The sequence below is a fragment of the Kazachstania africana genome, chromosome 9, assembly GCF_000304475.1.
Source record: "Kazachstania africana CBS 2517 chromosome 9, complete genome".
Lineage (NCBI taxonomy): Eukaryota > Fungi > Ascomycota > Saccharomycetes > Saccharomycetales > Saccharomycetaceae > Kazachstania > Kazachstania africana.
The window spans coordinates 421,406-440,701 of NC_018948.1; the positions used below are offsets into that span (position 1 = coordinate 421,406).

General features: G+C 35.8%; 10 protein-coding genes across 10 annotated transcripts; 6 read left to right on the forward strand and 4 right to left on the reverse strand.

Annotated features, from left to right (window-relative positions):
• Positions 1–23: 23 nt before the first annotated feature.
• CQD2 (Cqd2p) lies at positions 24–1,733 on the reverse strand (the record flags this gene model as incomplete). The annotated part of the gene is made up of 1 exon (XM_003959071.1): positions 24–1,733. The coding sequence occupies one exon, from the start codon at positions 1,731–1,733 to the stop codon at positions 24–26; it is 1,710 nt and encodes a 569-aa protein (XP_003959120.1).
• Positions 1,734–1,899: 166 nt separating this feature from the next.
• On the reverse strand, positions 1,900–3,645 carry TAG1 (Tag1p; the record flags this gene model as incomplete). Its single annotated transcript, XM_003959072.1, has 1 exon — positions 1,900–3,645. The coding sequence occupies one exon, from the start codon at positions 3,643–3,645 to the stop codon at positions 1,900–1,902; it is 1,746 nt and encodes a 581-aa protein (XP_003959121.1).
• Positions 3,646–4,028: 383 nt separating this feature from the next.
• On the forward strand, positions 4,029–4,928 carry DPH5 (diphthine synthase; the record flags this gene model as incomplete). Its single annotated transcript, XM_003959073.1, has 1 exon — positions 4,029–4,928. The coding sequence occupies one exon, from the start codon at positions 4,029–4,031 to the stop codon at positions 4,926–4,928; it is 900 nt and encodes a 299-aa protein (XP_003959122.1).
• A 176-nt stretch (positions 4,929–5,104) lies between these two features.
• APS1 (Aps1p) lies at positions 5,105–5,575 on the forward strand (the record flags this gene model as incomplete). The annotated part of the gene is made up of 1 exon (XM_003959074.1): positions 5,105–5,575. One exon carries the CDS (start codon positions 5,105–5,107, stop codon positions 5,573–5,575), a length of 471 nt encoding a protein of 156 aa, XP_003959123.1.
• A 42-nt stretch (positions 5,576–5,617) lies between these two features.
• IRC20 (E3 ubiquitin-protein ligase IRC20) lies at positions 5,618–10,018 on the reverse strand (the record flags this gene model as incomplete). The annotated part of the gene is made up of 1 exon (XM_003959075.1): positions 5,618–10,018. One exon carries the CDS (start codon positions 10,016–10,018, stop codon positions 5,618–5,620), a length of 4,401 nt encoding a protein of 1,466 aa, XP_003959124.1.
• A 452-nt stretch (positions 10,019–10,470) lies between these two features.
• Positions 10,471–11,853, forward strand: RCK2 (serine/threonine protein kinase RCK2; the record flags this gene model as incomplete). Its single annotated transcript, XM_003959076.1, has 1 exon — positions 10,471–11,853. The coding sequence occupies one exon, from the start codon at positions 10,471–10,473 to the stop codon at positions 11,851–11,853; it is 1,383 nt and encodes a 460-aa protein (XP_003959125.1).
• A 500-nt stretch (positions 11,854–12,353) lies between these two features.
• Positions 12,354–15,491, forward strand: YEF3 (translation elongation factor EF-3; the record flags this gene model as incomplete). Its single annotated transcript, XM_003959077.1, has 1 exon — positions 12,354–15,491. The coding sequence occupies one exon, from the start codon at positions 12,354–12,356 to the stop codon at positions 15,489–15,491; it is 3,138 nt and encodes a 1,045-aa protein (XP_003959126.1).
• A 368-nt stretch (positions 15,492–15,859) lies between these two features.
• On the forward strand, positions 15,860–16,561 carry SSP120 (nucleobindin SSP120; the record flags this gene model as incomplete). Its single annotated transcript, XM_003959078.1, has 1 exon — positions 15,860–16,561. One exon carries the CDS (start codon positions 15,860–15,862, stop codon positions 16,559–16,561), a length of 702 nt encoding a protein of 233 aa, XP_003959127.1.
• Positions 16,562–17,022: 461 nt separating this feature from the next.
• On the forward strand, positions 17,023–18,249 carry IDP2 (isocitrate dehydrogenase (NADP(+)) IDP2; the record flags this gene model as incomplete). The annotated part of the gene is made up of 1 exon (XM_003959079.1): positions 17,023–18,249. The coding sequence occupies one exon, from the start codon at positions 17,023–17,025 to the stop codon at positions 18,247–18,249; it is 1,227 nt and encodes a 408-aa protein (XP_003959128.1).
• A 287-nt stretch (positions 18,250–18,536) lies between these two features.
• Positions 18,537–18,899, reverse strand: KAFR0I02140 (SRP1/TIP1 family protein; the record flags this gene model as incomplete). The annotated part of the gene is made up of 1 exon (XM_003959080.1): positions 18,537–18,899. One exon carries the CDS (start codon positions 18,897–18,899, stop codon positions 18,537–18,539), a length of 363 nt encoding a protein of 120 aa, XP_003959129.1.
• Positions 18,900–19,296: the final 397 nt, after the last annotated feature.

A 19,296-nucleotide genomic window follows, 5' to 3' on the forward strand; every position in this document is an offset into this window, starting at 1 on the left:
ATCTTATTTGATTTTCGATTTGGTCAAATGTATCTAAACAACCCAAAAACAAATGATCTCCACCACAGTATGAAATCGTACAGGTACAATTGGTCTTTACGTCTTTGGAAATTTATCCAATTGACACATTTATGCCACACCCATGTAAGTCCTGTGCATTGACTATCATTTATTTCACATTTTTCGTCGTAAACTGTTTTAGCACAGTACTGAGTCATTATCAGAAAAGTTCTCTCTGGTCCCAATGGATTATCCAACGTTTCGTCAAGAAATCTCGTTAGATCATTGGTCTTCAAAATTAATAGAACAATTCGAGGAATTCTACTCAATATGTTCATTATGTCACTCAGAAATGTTCCTTCCAATAATCCCATAGTCATCGTCCTCACTTCGTCTTGTCCTCTTCGCTTGGAAATATCATAATGCAATGCAATATCAATACTACGCCCTGTCACTGCCGCTGCAAACAATGGAAATTGTTTATCTGTTATCTTGGCAAATTTCTTAGCATATTTCCTCATACTAACTTCATCTTGATCCAATAATGCCAGCCAAAATTTCGCATAGTCTCTTCTCATTTGCGTTTCAGGATACCTATATAATCCATGATCATACAATATAATTTCAAAATTATAAGGCCTCTCTTTTGTCTTTTCACATCTACGAATGGCTAAATTACCACCATGCGGATCACAATGCAATCCTACACCAGGTGTAAAGATCATGTTATTGAAAATATGAGATAAACATGACGATACTTCTGATCTGGATATACCATGAGAATCCATATAATTCAAATCATCTAATCTTTTACCACCAATGTACTCCATAATAAGAATTCTACTGTCAGATCTAATCACGCGAGGTATTCTCAATGCTGTCAATTTCGTAAAATCTTTAAAATATTCAGACGTTCTTTTTGCATTCTTGGCTTCCTGTCTAAAATCCAATTCGTTATAAATGGAAGATTGCAGTTCATCACTCAACCACTTCAATGGATATTCAGGGAATACAACATTTAACAGACTGAAAACTGTCTTGGTCAACCATACATCTAAAGGTACAAACTCTTTCAATTCTGGATGCTGACATTTAATTGCAACTTTCTCACCACTGTTACGCATTTCTCCCGTATAAACCTGTGCCAATGATGCAACACCTATAGGCACTTTGTTAAATTGAGAGAAAAGTTGATTTATTCCAACACCTAAATCATCAATGAACATTTGGTTTATATCCTCAAATTTAGATTCGGGGCATTTATCCTGCAATGGAGTCATCGTTTCGGTCCATTGTTTGGGTAGCATATAAGACATGGCACCAATATGTTGGCCCAATTTAATAAAGACGCCACCATTTCTTTCTAATGCATGTAACGTAATTAAAGCACACCGTTTATGAGTCTTATTTAACTCAATAGTTCGCAAATCTTGATCCTTGAATTTTTTGTTTAAAACCTTCTTATAATGATATATACATCTCAGCGTAGCCTGCCCAACGACACTAACCCTCTTTGTAGTCAGAGAAGCATGCCGTATCGAGTCGTGGAATTTCTCATTTGTATTATACAAAATTATGGTAAAAGTTACCGTAGATCCTGCAATCAAAAGTTTCCTTGTATTAGTTCTAAAAACTGACGATCGTGTAGGATGGTGTTTTGCATAGGTACGAAAAAGTATTCTAGGAAATAAGTTCACTACCATTCCTTTAACATGTTTCTCATGAGCATTCATTTTCCAGGACTTGTTTTCTTCAACCTAGAAAAAGTTTTATGTTATATATATAGACCTTTCGGAGTTTGAGTACTCAAATTTAGGTCAAAACGCATAGTATTAAGAATATGTTTTATATTTGTATTAGACTAGAAAGAATATATATAGATAAAAAAATGGAGCAAATTCAATGAACTACCGTACTACCACTAGTCTTCAAGCCTGTGATTACGATCTCACCTAATAGACTATCTATTACGATGTCTAATGTGCTATCAAATGTAACTTTGGTTTCGCCATAAAAGAGAATTTCATTGAAAGTTCTACTTAACTCCAACTTGTCTATGACTTTTAAATTACTATCGTTAATATCAAATATTAACTCCATCATGGTATTATTTGTTTCTGCATCCAGAAACATTCTAGATGTGGAATTGGTCCAAACTTTCATTGGAATCTCTAAAAATTTGTTATCACGATGAAAAAGTTCTAATTCACCTTTTATATTATTCACATAGAATCGTTCTTCAGTGGTTTTGTAAAAAGATAAATCAAGAATTCCTTGGATGGTTCCGAGCAACTGTAATCTTTGGTAGCCATTTAGCCATTTCAATCTCAAATCATTTATATTAAATTCCCGCAATAAAGTAGATATATTGAACGAGACATTTGGTGCAATAGTAAAATATGACAATTCGTCTAATGCAGAATTGAGTAAATCACTTGGAATTAATGACTGATGGTATTTAGTGCTTTCAATAGCTTCACCTTTCATTTGAAAAGTCAATCTTTCAGTTTCATTAAATAAAGAATTTAATAATTTGGTTAATGGTGTCACTGTATTCTCTTCATCAGACCAACATACATGAGATAATAATTCATCCGGTAATGGACCAACCAAGTTGCCGGCTACTTTTGGTTGAATCATTTTAGAAAACTGAAAATTTTCACTGGAACAATTTAATGAAGGAATCTCTATGGTGTAATCATTCAAACAATTGGCAAGTTTTGGTTTCCAACTAAGTGAAGGTATCAGCGTGTTTTTTGGTAATTCAATCCAGTCCCATATAGGTAAAAAACTGAAATCAATTTGCTCACTTGTGACATCAATGCCAAACCCCTTATCTAGATCTTGCATTTGTACTTCTTTCACCGTGAATTGATTTTCAATTTCAGTAAAAGTTTCACCTAAAAAATTGCTAAGTTGTTCAAATCGAAAAAATTCATTTAAATCAATTTTTAAGTTGCGGAAGCTTCCAATTTGTAAATTACCAATCTTCAAATCTTTTAAGATTGATATATCCGAAACAGACCACAGATTAACTTGATCGTATTTTTTTCCCCAAAGTTTTCTCACAATACGTACCACATTCTTCATGTTGGGTTCTACAAGGGCGACTACCTCCAGCCGGTTCTGTGTGCCGTTGCTTAGGTCAATACAGAAAGGTTTATTGATGACCAAACTCCCCAGACGATAAATATCGTCTTGTACCGGATCCGTGTTGTACAAGGTGACATTATTAGCTTTGAAACAGAGAGAACGAGCGACTTCTTCGCCCATAAAATGGTACCACTTACTTCTCTCTTTTGACAGTAAGTCGTAATTCAGTGTCAAATCTACCGATGTGGTCAATTGCAGAAATTTGCCGCCATCATAATTCAACCCGCTATCCTTGCCGCTTTTCCACCCATCAACATGCACGTTGTTGACAGTCACATCTGACATGGTCATTATATCGTTTTGCAGCTCCTCCATAGACGGAGCGCTGTTATGTAGCTTGATTACAGATATAAGAAGCATCAGCAGAGTAATCACCGCACTAACAATCTTATAATAAGGTCTCCCATTCTGCTCAGTAGGAATCTCCCTCGTATCCACCCTCTCATCATGTGGCAGTAATGGCTGCGTCTCAAGATCTTCTTCACCAGACATCCTGCTCGTTTCTTTGCCCAATTTGTCCTTTTCAACTCTTCAAGGATTGCCAATAAAAATCCTCAAGATTGGTTTTTCTTGATGGCTCATAGAAGAAAGCAGTGATATTTTTCACGTGATGTGAAATTCAGATAGCACAGACAAAGCAACCTGTCTTACTGAAGCTTCCGTCGTCTGGTATTGGCATGATTATATCATTATACAGAGGCATCTGAGACACCCCAATTTATCGAAGGCTTCTCTAGTTAGGCCGTCCATTTGGCAGGTTTCCACAGCCATTTTCCAGGTGGTGAAAAATTTAATATAGGCCCTGGCAGAAAAAAAAATTCAATGGGCTCGATGACGATTTTAAAGCAGTTTCCAGCCCATTTAGCAAGGCAGCTATGTTGTATTTAGTCGGGTTAGGTCTTTCATACAAGTCAGACATCACTGTTCGTGGTCTTGAAGCAGTTAGAAAATGTTCTAGAGTGTATTTGGAACATTACACGAGTATTCTTATGGCCGCTTCTCAGGAAGAGTTGGAAGAATACTATGGTAAAGAAATCATATTGGCTGACAGAGAAATGGTAGAGACAGGGTCTGATAAGATCCTTCACAATGCAGAAAACGAGGATGTTGCATTCTTAGTCGTTGGCGATCCATTTGGTGCTACTACACATACAGATTTGGTATTAAGAGCCAAGCATTCAAATATCCCGGTCGAGATCATCCACAACGCTTCTGTGATGAATGCCGCTGGTTCATGTGGTCTACAATTGTACAATTTTGGTCAAACTGTCTCAATGGTGTTTTTCACCGACAATTGGAGGCCTGATTCTTGGTATGACAAGATTTGGGAAAACAGAAAGATTGGCCTCCACACCTTAGTTCTCTTGGATATCAAAGTCAAGGAACAAAGTATCGAGAACATGGCTCGTGGCAGATTGATCTACGAACCACCACGCTACATGTCAATCTCCCAATGTTGTGAACAATTACTAGAAGTTGAAGAAAATAGAGGCACCAAGGCCTACACTCCAGATACACCTGCCGTGGCCATCAGCAGACTTGGTTCAGGCTCACAATCTTTCAAAGTTGGTACCATCAAGGAACTCTCCGAATATGACGCTGGTGAACCATTACACTCTCTAGTTATTCTAGGTAGACAATGTCACGATTTGGAGTTAGAATATCTCTTGGAATTCACCGACAACAGGGAGAAATTCACCAACGACGTTCGTGCTGATCAAGAGTACTTCAAGCCTGCTCCATGGGTCCCACCAACCGAGCCAGCTGATGAATAGTATATGTAAGTGTATGTATTTGTATATAATTTTCATCGTCCTTTAGTATAAGAGAGGTCCAGGAAAAAAAGAACCCGATGAATTCAAAACTTCACTACTTTCAATAGATACAACGGCTAGAGAAACGAAGAGACCCCTCAGTTCAACCAAGAGTGTCCCCAAACATATATCACGGAATGTCACATTTGAAATACATGTTGCTGGTTTCCAGACAAGGAAAAGTAAGATTAATGAAATGGTATGCACCTTTAAGTTCCAAGGCTAAAAACAAAATAATGAGTGATTTGACCTCGTTGGTGTTGTCTCGTAAACCAAAAATGTGTAATATTATAGATTACAGTGATCATAAAGTAGTCTACAGAAGATATGCAAGTTTGTATTTCATATGCGGTATAAGTAGTGATATTGACAACGAGCTTTTAACCCTAGAAATTATTCATAGATATGTTGAAACAATGGACACCTATTTTGGTAACGTTTGTGAATTAGATATCATTTTCAATTTTTCCAAAGCATATGATATCTTGAATGAGATGATAATGTGTGATGGGTCAATAGCTGAAACGAGTAAAAAAGACATTCTTACCAACGTTAGTATGATGGATTCAATTGAAAATAATGATAATTTAGATAGAGTTCTAAGTTGATATATATAAAGTTTATAAAGAAAAATAACATTACAATTTATACTATTGTTTTTGAAAGAAACAATTCCATAAATGTCTATCTCCAATAAATTCAGTCGCATTCTCATTAATCTCAAACTCTTCTTCTAATTCATCATTTTCATTCGAAAATTTCTCCTTTTGCCTCTTATTATTTTCCAGGATACACTTATATTTGAATATATTTTCTTCAACAGATTCCTTTATCATAAAATTCCAAACATAAGTTTCTTCCATTTGTCCAATTCTATTATTTCTACTCATTGCTTGCAATTCATCATTATGGTTAATTATTGGATCCAAAAGAAATATATGTTTAGCATTAAGCAAATTTAATCCCGCACCCAGTGTTTTTACATTCATTAAGAGACATGTAATGGTATTGTTCCTTTTGAATTTCTCTATAGTTGAACTGATGGACTTAGTATTAGAAAAACATGACAAATGTGAAATGTGGTTAAGTGTCAAAATCTTTGTAATGATTTTCAAAAATTCAAAATTTTGTGAATATATTAAAATCTGTGGTGGATCCCTCTCTTCAGATTGACTCTTCAACTTTAAAAATAATATCAATTTAATTACAAAATCAATCTTAGCACCAAAACTTTCCTTTATTGTTAATTGCGCCACTTCATTTATTTGAGGAAATTTCACAAACTTTTCATTGAAGATTTCCTCATCCTCCTCTTCGTCAGCATCTTCTTTTGTTTGTTTAACTGTGACTTTATCATTGCTAGGCAAAGAAGGAGAGATACCATCAATTTTCGATCCAAGAACCCTTTCCCCAACTGGTTTATTCACTTCCTCCTCCTTATTCTTGAATTTGAAATGATAAAGTTCATTCTTGTTAGTTGTCTTTTTACAGATTGGGCAAACAGATTTATTTTTTAGCCAGCTAAAAATACAATGTTTGCAAAAGAAATGGCCACATTTAATTATTGAACCCATATAAATAGTATTTAAGCAAATTGGACAGTTGAAAGATTTATTCTGTTCAATTAGATCCTGTATCTTGCTTAAATTTTTCAGATATTTAATTCTTGATTCAATTTGACTGATCTTTGTAAGATTTTCTTTGTATTGTTTATCATCTTTTATAGATCTGAGGATGGAATTCTTGACGTTTGGTTCTAGTTGAATAATCGATATCAAAGAATCCGAAATCCTTTGTAAGTGACTATAATATTCAATTTTTGAATTATAAATAAGATTTAACTTTTTAATAGATTCTCTGACATTCTTGTCTTCTTTGTTTATCCTTCCAATTTCTTCCTCATAGGATAATAAATAATCTTCAAAATCAGCGCCATCTCTATTAGCACCACTAGTTAATGATGATCTTACAATTTTAGAATTTTTCAAATCACTAAATATAGATTTCAAAGAGGTACCCTTTCCAATAATTTCCAAATTTTTGAGCAAATCTAAGTGATATTGAGAAAAAGTTGCATCAACTTGAACAGAATTTTTAGTGTTTAGCTTAATATCATCTTCATCTGAATTTATAACCAAGTCTCTATTTTTTAAAAGCTCTTCAAGACAGTGGAAGATTGCAAAAATTTTATCTTGATCGTCGATGGATGTTGAATATTCCATAGCTTTATCTTCCTCATTATCATCATCATATTCCCTACTTATTGGCTTATACAGTAACTCGATCAATTGTTCAATTAAAGAATTAAATTGCATTGCCTGTTTATTGAACGCTAGTAACATTGAACTTAGTGCTTTAAAAATATTTGAGATTAACATGTTCGAAGCAAAATTATCCTTAAAATTAAAACCAATAATTTGCAGTCTTAACGCTTTATCGGTTGTTTTATTGGTATCATTGAAAAATGCTTGAATTTCTAAGATAGTTTCTTCCACTTTTTGAACTCTCTCTAACAAAATCTGTTTCCTTAAACGTTCAGCAATTTCATAATTTTCTTGTTCGAGTAATTGATTTTTCTCTATAGCCAAAAGTTCTTCGCTGGAATAATAGTCTGTATACTTTTTTTCCTCTTTCACTTCCTTCTTATCATCTTCTTTTTCATTCATTAATTTGATCTTGGTATTTTCATCATCAACCATCTCTAATTTTTTGGAACCCATAAAATAATATGAAGTGCCTATGAAAAAAAAGCATTGATTCAACAAATCTAAGTAAGATCTTATTTTCACCTTGTCATTATCAATTTCATCAAAGTCTATAGTAAAAATGTCTTCAATGTTAAATTTGATCTTGAGGTCATTTATTATATTTTCTGTAACACTCTTCAAGGTGGGTATTGCTTTTAAAGGATCATTATTCAACTCCATTTCGACCTGTGCAGTTCTTATCTTAAGCTGATAATTTTCTCTGTACAAAGAATTCAAGGATTCGATCGTCTCGGCGGTCATTATTTTCAAAATGTCATTAATATTGTGGACCATCTCATTTACTTGATTGAAGGCTTCGAGCTTTTTACTTTTACCGTGCGAAAAAGTGTTCGACATAAGGTTTTCGGGTATAATAGCATGACAGCACAGATATCTCAATTGCGTCAACCATTGATTTAACTGGTTTGTCGACAGGTTTGGTTTGTTTTCACCCCTTGGACCGTAGCCTGACGCTAGTATGAAATCATTCCACAGGTTCAAATAGTTATCCCACTCAATGGGGTTGAATTCCAATGGTATCAAATAATTTGTCTGTTTAGGGATATGAATTTGAGACACAACGTCTGATTTAGAATGCCTTATACAAATATCATAACGAATAAAAATTTCCATAACATCATTAATGGAAAATTGTATTCCATTACTGAGAACAGTATTTTCTCTTCCAATGTTTTTATCTACATTTGTCACGATGTCACTATTTTCACAAAATGGAGATATTTTCAAATAAGAAAGAATTGTTTGAAAATCACGAATGTTTTGTATTGGTGTTCCTGACACGCCCCAAGTATGGACTCTATAAAGTAAACTAGTACATTTAGCAGCCTGTGTGTTATCAGACTTCAACATTTGAACTTCATCCAATATAATTCTGAAAAATTCCATCAATGATAAGGGAGAAGAATAATTGTATTTGGGTTGCGTATACTGGTTTCTTCTTGATCTCAAATTTGCATTATATTGTGCATAATGTATCTCTAGATTTATAATATTGTAGGTAGTAATAATCACATCGTAAGTAGAAAGCTTTTTGACGATATCTTCTATATTGTTCGTTTTAAATTTAAGAATTATATCGTTATAACCCAGATAGTGAAAGATTTTTATGGTGCCAGGGTTAGTATGTTCGTTTATTTCATTGATCCACTGTTGTAAAAGTGGATTTGGACATATGATTAATGTAGTTTTGGTTCTATGAATAGTTTTATTATCATGCGTTAGAAAAGTCTGTGATTCAGTCAATTTCCTTTTGTTTAGCATTATGAGAGTCAGTATTTCAATTGTCTTGCCAAGACCCATTTCTTCAGATAGGAGTCCCTTTGCCTTTGGTTGACTATGGTCATAATTTTCGTAGAGTTGCATAGCTTCCTTATAGTCTAATATAAAATTTGTAAATTTGTTCCAAAATAAGTAGTCATTTTTTACAATTTCATAACCAAAACATATCTTACTATTTAAGAAATTGTTTAACTCGTGCGGTGTTGGATTTGTCTTTGGTGGAATGTACTGATTGTTGTAACCTTCTTTATCCAGCATCCATTGTATACTATCCATTTGGAAGGGTAACAGTCGCAATCTTAAATTTTCTATTATATCCTCAAAAGATGGCCTAGGTAATATTTGTTTTGTGTAGTGGACAGTTTGATTAATGAAGTATCTTTGAATGAAAGAAGTTGTAATTTCGGAGTCATTTTGACTGAATGACCTTGAGTAGAGAAGATCCAGCAATGAATTTGTCTCAACATCAAACTTGTTGAATGAATTTGGCTTGTAAAGAAGATATAAATCTAAATTTACGGTAACCTGATTGGAATTACTGTGTAAAAAAGGCCCATGACAGTGTACATCCTTCAAACTCTTATTAACAGATCGGAGTTGTTTTGTGATCTTGTTATAGAAGACAGTCTTCCTCTTTTTCTTGCTTTCTATTTTAAATGTCTCTAACTTTTCTTCTAATTCAGTTCGTAACGATCCCAGGTTTATAAAATGTAAGCATTTTAGTAGTAATTCGTTTTGATCAATTGTGGGGATATGGAAAGAATGATCCGAACCAATACGGAGTTCCCCTGAACCGCTATCATAACGTAACATGACATGTTGTGTACCACTTGCATGACAACGCATTGGGGTGATAAATTTAATAGAAACTAAATGATGGTGTTTGAATTTTGACAAGTTCAAAAAAAGATCAGCTTCCAATGGGACCGTGTCGCCAAACCGCCTATCCAGGACACTCCCAACACCCCCTGGTACCTCATCCAGCTGCACAGTGATCTCAGCCATTGCCTGCCCTCTCTTGTTAAAACCTTTTTCTCTACTTAGCAATTATCTCATCTCATCACTACTCTGAAATTTCACTAACGGCTATTTTTAAAAATTATAAACACCGGAGAGCTCTGTGTTACCCTCCCATCAATTTTTCCTAATAATATAAGATCGAGAGGAAAACTCCAAGCTGTCATTTGTAATGCAAAGGGAACCTCTGATGGATAAATCTTGGACAGTAGAAATTCCGATAGTTGAACCTCCTTGAAAGTACTTACTGGCAGTGAGTGGCGTTGACGATTATTTTGGTGCCATTATTATTAAGTGGAAGACGTATATCCCCCCGAGAATTTTTTTTTTTTCTTACAAAGAAGTGGTTCATTGTTAATTGATCAGACAATCCATTGAAAAGACAGCTTTGCTGTGTATCCTTTATCGGTTGAAGGCGTATATATATATAGGAGTGGCTGATGAATAAAATCAAGGCTTTATTCAGCAAGAAGGATATGGAAACTGTGAGTGTGAAAGAAGTCGACGAAATCAGACAGGAAGAGGTAATCAAAGAGATGGTGCCTCGTTTTAAAGAACAGTTTGAATTGAATGATTACAAGTTATTGTGTAAGGTTGGAGAAGGAGCATTCTCCAAAGTGTACAAAGCCGTTCCTTTGAACACCACGATTGCGAAGAATCATAAGCATGTGGCAGTGAAGATAATAAACAAGGATAATTTGCATGAAAAGGAACAGAAAGAGGATAGTAATGTTGGGAAGACCACCACGAGACAGCAAGTTTTGAAAGAGGTCAGTATACACAAGTTAATCTCGTCCAATTGTGAGAATATAGTGCAATTTATTGAATTCAAAGAAACAAGATCAAATTATTATATTGTTCAAGAATTGTTAGATGGTGGGGAAATTTTTAACGAAATCGTTAAATATACTTATTTCAGTGAAGATTTATGTCGACATGTGATAAGACAATTGGGGTTGGCAATTAGACATCTACATTCTATGGGCGTAGTGCATAGGGATATTAAACCGGAAAATCTATTGTTCAATCCGATAGCGTATCAACCGAATGAAACGCCGAAGTTGCGGAAGAGTGATGATCCAAACACTAAAGTCGATGAAGGTGTTTTCATCCCACATGTGGGTGGAGGTAGTATTGGGATTGTAAAACTTGCAGATTTTGGTCTTTCCAAACAAATATTTCAAACCAACACTATGACACCGTGTGGTACGGTCGGGTATACGGCGCCAGAAGTCGTAAAGGATGAGAATTACTCGATGAAAGTGGACATGTGGGGCGTCGGTTGTGTTCTCTATACCATGCTTTGTGGATTCCCACCATTTTTTGATGATAAAATTGATGTCCTGACCGAAAAGATAAGTAAGGGACAATATACTTTTTTGAAACCATGGTGGGACGAGATTAGTGACGGCGCTAAAAGATGTGTGAGAAAATTGCTAGAAGTTGATCCTCATAGGAGATATGACATTGAGCAATTTTTACAAGATCCTTGGTTGAATTCGTTTGATTGTGAAAAAGTGGCACAACAGGTGCAAAGAAAAAAAAGCAGGGCGCATGCAAGAATGCCGCCACATGTGGATACATCACTCTTATACTCTCCAGCCGCTGTGGCGATGAGAGATGCCTTTGATATCAGTAATGCAGTACAGAGAATAGAGCAAGAAAAGAAAAGGAATCTGTTGACATCGCTAAATGAAGACTCCGAACTTTTAGGTTTCACAGCAACGACAGGTCTTGACGATAGGATGTTCCAGCTGCGACTCAATTCCTCCACAATTGTGAAGAGAAGAAAGCACAAGCAAGAATTGTTAGCGAACAAGTGAGTGAATTTCTTTTTGCAAAAAAAAAAAACTAACCTAAAATACAGAAAAAAATCGAAATAAAACAACATATAACTAAATAATCAAAACTCCGTCATATCCCTCACACATCCCGCCACTACCATAGGCATCCATCTAGCTGCCGTCAACCAATCTAACTCTGTCAACTCTGTCAACTCTTTTCTTTTCCAAAAGCAAAAAAAGCGAAAAATTTTTCCAGCAAAAGAAAAATAAAAAGAAAAATTTTCTCGAGCGACGCAAATAAAAAAGAAATCATGCGCCCAGAAAACAACGGAGCCCGATGAGCATCTCTCGAGGTTGCTGCGTTCTTTTCTGAGGGAAGAACGTTTTTCCACGAAAAGAAAAGAAAGAAAACGAAAATTTTTCACTCATCGAAGATTCAAAATCTATATATATTGTATATTTGAAGAAAGTTTTGTATTTTCTGTTAGTTTCTTTCGTTGTTTCATTCTTGTTCTCCTATTTAATTACAGTCGAACAACATGTCTGATTCTCAAGAATCTATGAAGGTCCTAGAAGAACTTTTCCAAAAGTTATCTGTCGCCACTGCCGAATCTAGAGATGAAGTTGCTGCTGAAGTCTCCAGCTTCTTAAACGGTAACATCATCGAACATGATATCCCAGAACACTTCTTCAAGGAATTGAAGAATGCTGTTAAGGACAAGAAAACCGCTGCCAATGCTTTACAAACCGTTGCTCACATTGCCAGTGAAAACAACTTGTCTCCATCAGTCGAACCATACGTTGTTGAGATGATCCCAGAAGTCTGTGCCAAGACTGCTGACAAGAACGCTGAAACTCAAGCCATTGCTTCCAAGGCTTTAATTGCCATTGTCAAGGCTATCAACCCAGTTGCTATCAAGTCCTTATTACCACATTTAACTACCTCTTTAGCTGAAACTAATAAATGGCAAGAAAAGGTCGCTATCTTAGCTGCTATTTCCGAATTAGTCGATGCTGCTAAGACCCAAGTTGCTTTAAGAATGCCTGAATTAATTCCAGTTCTTTCCGAAGCTATGTGGGATACCAAGAAGGAAGTTAAGGTTGCTGCTACTGCTACCATCACCAAGGCTACTGAAACTGTCGACAACAAGGATATTGAAAGATTTATCCCAGAATTGATCTCCTGTATTGCTGATCCATCCCAAGTTTCTGAAACCGTCCACTTATTAGGTGCTACCACTTTCGTTTCTGAAGTTACTCCAGCCACTTTATCCATCATGGTTCCATTATTGGCCAGAGGTTTACAAGAAAGAGAAACTTCCATCAAGCGTAAAGCTGCTGTTATTATTGACAATATGTGTAAGTTAGTCGAAGACCCACAAGTTGTCGCTCCTTTCTTAGGTAAATTATTACCAGGTTTAAAGAACAACTTCGCCACCATTGCTGATCCAGAAGCTAGAGAAGTTACTTTAAGAGGTTTAAAGACTTTAAGAAGAGTTGGTAACGTCGGTGAAGATGACAAATTACCAGAAGTTTCCCACGCTGGTGATGTCTCCACCACTTTAGGTGTCTTAAATGAATTATTAAAGGGTCAAGACATTGCTCCAAGATTCAAGTTAGCTGTTGAATACGCTGCTGCCATGGGTGCTGACTTAATTGACGAAAGAATCATTGACCAAGGTACCTGGTTCACTCACGTCACTCCATACATGACCATCTTCTTACACGAAAGAGTCGCTAAGGAAATCTTAGATGACTTCAGAAAGAGAGCTGTTGACAACATTCCAGTTGGTCCAGATTTCGATGATGAAGAAGACGAAGGTGAAGATTTATGTAACTGTGAATTCTCTTTAGCTTACGGTGCTAAGATCTTATTAAACAAGACTCAATTAAGATTAAAGAGAGGTAGAAGATATGGTCTTTGTGGTCCAAACGGTGCTGGTAAATCTACTTTAATGAGAGCTATTGCTAACGGTCAAGTTGAAGGTTTCCCAACTCAAGATGAATGTAGAACCGTCTACGTCGAACACGATATCGATGGTACTAAAGCTGACACCTCTGTTGTTGACTTCGTCTTCGAAGGTGATGTCGGTACTAAAGAAGAAATTATTGACAAGTTGCACGAATTCGGTTTCGACGATGAAATGATCGCTAAGCCAATTGCCTCCTTATCTGGTGGTTGGAAGATGAAGTTAGCTTTAGCTAGAGCCGTCTTAAAGAACGCTGATATCTTATTATTAGATGAACCAACTAACCATTTAGATACCGTCAACGTCGCTTGGTTAGTCGACTACTTAAACACTTGTGGTATTACTTCCATTACTGTTTCTCACGACTCCGGTTTCTTAGACAGAGTTTGTCAATACATTATCCATTACGAAGGTTTGAAATTAAGAAAGTACAAGGGTAACTTAACTGAATTCGTTAAGCAATGTCCAACTGCTAAATCTTACTACGAATTAGGTGCCTCCGACTTAGAATTCAGATTCCCAGAACCAGGTTACTTAGAAGGTGTTAAGACCAAGCAAAAGGCTATTGTTAAGGTTTCCAACATGACCTTCCAATACCCAGGTACTGACAAACCACAAATCAAAGACATTAACTTCCAATGTTCTTTATCTTCAAGAATTGCTGTTATTGGTCCAAATGGTGCTGGTAAGTCTACTTTAATCAATGTCTTAACTGGTGAATTATTACCAACCACTGGTGAAGTTTACACTCACGAAAACTGTAGAATTGCTTACATTAAGCAACACGCTTTCGCTCATATTGAAAGTCATCTAGATAAGACTCCATCTGAATATATCCAATGGAGATTCCAAACTGGTGAAGATAGAGAAACCATGGACAGAGCTAACAGACAAATTAACGAAAATGATGCTGAAGCTATGAACAAGATCTTCAAGATTGAAGGTACTCCAAGAAGAATTGCCGGTATTCACGCTAGACGTAAGTTCAAGAACACCTATGAATACGAATGTTCTTTCTTATTAGGTGAAAACATTGGTATGAAATCAGAAAGATGGGTCCCAATGATGTCTGTTGACAACGCTTGGTTACCAAGAGGTGAATTAGTCGAATCTCACTCCAAGATGGTTGCTGAAGTTGATATGAAGGAAGCTTTAGCTTCTGGTCAATTCCGTCCATTAACCAGAAAGGAAATTGAAGAACATTGTGCTATGTTAGGTTTAGACGCTGAAATCGTCTCTCACTCTAGAATCAGAGGTTTATCTGGTGGTCAAAAGGTTAAGTTAGTTCTAGCTGCTTGTACATGGCAAAGGCCTCATTTAATCGTCTTAGATGAACCAACCAACTATTTGGATAGAGATTCTCTAGGTGCTTTATCTAAAGCCTTAAAGGCTTTCGAAGGTGGTGTTGTTATCATTACTCACTCTGCTGAATTCACCAAGGATTTAACTGAAGAAGTCTGGGCCGTTAACAACGGTATGATGACTCCATCTGGTCACAATTGGGTCACTGGTCAAGGTTCTGGTCCAAGAATCGAAAAGAAGGAAGATGAAGAAGACAAATTCGATGCCATGGGTAACAAGATTTCCGGTGGTAAGAAGAAGAAGAAGTTATCTTCTGCGGAATTAAGAAAGAAGAAGAAGGAAAGAATGAAGAAGAAGAAGGAATTAGGTGATGCTTACGTTTCTTCTGATGACGAAGACTTTTAAATTGTTATAGAAAATTAGTTTTTCATTGTCCTTTGTTGCTATTCTTCTTAACTGTATATTTATAATATTACTATAAACTTGATAAATGTATGTATTTACTCTTTAATTACAAAAAAGATCTCTATAAAAATGTTTTGTATAATTCGTTAGCCATCTAACTGGTTATTGAAATTGAAGAGCTCGTTAAGCACTTGTTTAGTTAGCTTGTTAGTTACGAATTTATTGAGTAATTCAATCCTAATGTGGATAATCGTTTAGAATGACGATTTTTATTTGAAAAAAATAGTTGATCTAAAATTAGAGAGAAGCTTTGAATTGTATAAGGAAACTTGTTCAACTAAGAAGACCGTTGAACTAAGTGAGTAAGAATGAAGCTGTCTCTGAATTTGCTCTCCTCTTTGGTGCTTTCTCAAGTTGCGTCGTCATTGAGTATTCAGAATGAACATATAAATCAAGAAATGGAAAGGCCGCCTCAAGATATGACGTGGGAAGAATGGCATATGAAGCATGAACATCAACTGGACTCGTACACTCCAGACCTTTTCTTCTCCCTACATGATTTGAATAAGAAAGGTTACATGGATAGAAACGATATTTTGTCATTGTACGGTCTAAATAGGGACGAAGTAATTGGTGCCGGGGACGGTATGGGTACACACGACGATAGTGAGATGATCGATGAATTATTGGCTAATCGTGTCGTTGATTTCATAATGCAATTACTGGATGTTGACGATGATTCCAAAATCTGGAAATCTGAATATATAGATTTTGCCACTAGGGGTAGCAAATTTCCTGATTTAGGTGTTGGTGTGGGCCACCACAGCGATTTTGAAATCGAATACGAAATTCATCATTGGAACAAGTATCATAAAGATAAGGACCCCGATGTCAAAATTGTTCATAAGGAAGATATAGAGCATGAATTATTGCACCACGAACATGAAGTGAAACATGAAGAGAAAATTCAAAGAGGTGCATCCAGAGGAACCGTAATCACTGACGATGAATTAGAATCCAGAATTAAACTTGCGAATATACCACAAAAATACAAGAACGGTTATTTTTAAGTTAAAGACACTTTAAACAATAAGCCATTATTTTTTGTTTTCTCTTCCTTTCCCAACGTTTATAGTTTTTATATGTAGTATTTTAATAGTAACTAAGCATGATTACAACAAATGCAGCTTCTTCTCCACAACGGTCATAGCCATTTCAAGTGATAACTACAAGTGTTATCCACCCGTACTTCTAATTCCTCCTTCTCGACGGATTCGTGGCGTGTCACGTTAACAAGCTTTTCCACTATTCCGCTTTATGTATTATTAGATACTTGCGTTAATCGCAGCAGGTTACTTTATACAAGATTTTGGTTGAGAATATTCATCCGATCTGCAACTGGTATTATATTGTGAATATTCATGAATTGTTGGACATTTTTGTAGTATATATATGGCTTGGTTTGCTGTCTTTAAAAATTACGTTATTTCCTCTTCCCTTTACTGTCGTGAAAGGAATTTTTCAAGTGACAATGCATAAAATCAAAGTAAAGAATCCCATTGTGGAGATGGACGGTGATGAGCAAACGAGAATCATTTGGCATCTCATCAAAAGTAAATTGATAGTCCCATTTCTTGATGTTGATTTAAAATATTACGATTTATCTATCCAAAACCGTGACTTGACCGATGATCAGGTCACCTTAGATTCGGCTGAGGCGACGTTAAAGTATGGTGTTGCTGTTAAATGTGCAACCATCACTCCAGATGAAGACCGTGTAAAGGAATTCGGTTTAAAGGAAATGTGGAAGTCTCCAAATGGTACAATAAGAAATGTCCTTGGAGGCACTGTATTTAGAGAACCAATAATTATTCCTAAGATACCACGTGTGATACCTCACTGGGAAAAAACTATAGTTATTGGAAGACACGCATATGGCGATCAATACCGTGCCACTGACGTTATTATTCCTAGTGACGGTATCTTGAAATTAACGTTTGAATCTGAGAAAAATGGTTTCGAGATTCCAGTCTTCGAGTACCCCAAAGGTGGAGGTATTGCCATGGTTATGTATAATACAAGAGAATCAATTGAAAGTTTTGCTAGAGCATCTTTTACCATGGCTATTGAGCGTAAGTTGCCATTATATTCTACGACAAAAAATACGATCTTGAAACAATATGATGGTCAATTCAAAGATATATTTAAGACTGTCTATGAAAATGAGTATAAAGAGACGTTTGAAGAATTAGGAATTTGGTATGAACATAGGTTAATTGATGATATGGTTGCACAGATGCTGAAATCAAAGGGTGGTTTCATTATTGCCATGAAAAATTATGATGGAGACGTGCAATCAGATATAGTGGCACAGGGTTTTGGTTCTTTGGGCTTAATGACGTCGACATTGATTGCAGCTGATGGCAAAACTTTTGAGAGTGAAGCTGCTCATGGAACTGTGACGAGACATTATCGCCAACATCAACAAGGTAAAGAAACTTCAACAAATTCAATAGCCTCCATATTTGCATGGACCCGTGGTATAATTCATAGAGGTAAAGTAGATGACACCCCTGAAGTACGCAGATTTGGCGAACTTCTGGAGGAATTAGTTGTTGAAACGGTCCAAGATGATAATATAATGACAAAAGATTTGGCACTTATAATGAATAAAACAGAAAGATCAGATTACGTAACAACAGAGGAATTCATAGAAGCTGTAGAAAAGAGACTAATTGAGGAAATGAAGTCTTTTTAATATAGATTTTGGAAATCTTTTTTTTTCTTTTTTCAGGAGCTTGTTTGTACTTTAAAATTGTTCATCAGGTACATATTTGTTCATAACATAATGTCAGTAGCGAGCAAAAATATGCTCAAATTGAAGTACTCTATTCATGGTATGGATTTTGGGCTATAAGGCAAGGTTGGTTGATGGATTGTGTTTAAAAAAAAAATGTTTTTTATAATATTCTATATGTTGCGACAGGCATTATATATAATTAATTATCAGAAAGAAAAATTTGTGCTTTTGAAGCCTTCATCACCTTATAATAAAGTACTTGTAGCGGTTGCAAGTTCTTCAGAATAGATAGAAGCAATTTCAGGTTCAAGTCTAGTAGAGTACCAGCTCAATTCGGTCAACATGGAGTTGACAGCAGACCAGTCAACGTCAGTTAAGTAGGTGCTCCAGTTTTCGCCTTCCATATAGGCAAGAGCAATTTCCAAAACACCAGTTGGTAAGTCAGTGAAAGAAAGCTTACCACTTGTGATTAAGCTCACGTAATCACTCAAATTGTTGCTGACGTCTTCTAATAAACCTTCAACTTCGGCAACTTCATATAAAGTAGTAGCAGAAGCAACGGAAATGGCAGAGCCTAAAGCAATTAAAGAAGCAAATTTTGGGTTCATTTTTTTTTTTGTTGATTTGGATTGAGTAGTTGTTTGTTATCGATGTTCGATGTTGATTTTTGGAACGTAAAAGAGAATTGTTCAAAATTGCAATCATCAATGGCCTTTATATATGTTTTTCTTCCAATAACCAGAGGCCTTACGTGTGCTACTGGTTCAAACGAGTTATGTTAACTCTGTTTAGCTTAGCCTCTTAGACAAAAGTTGGATGTTCAGTTTTGTTCGTTCTAACAGCCTGGATAAATTACGAGTAGTTAACGTTGGTAATAAAAAAACCATTGGTTCTATCAACGAGCTAAAGAGCCATTAGGCTAAAAGGATGAAGAACTTACACATTGGTACATAGCGATTTTGTTGATGTTCTCGTTGCACCTTCAATACAGCTCTACGTATACCC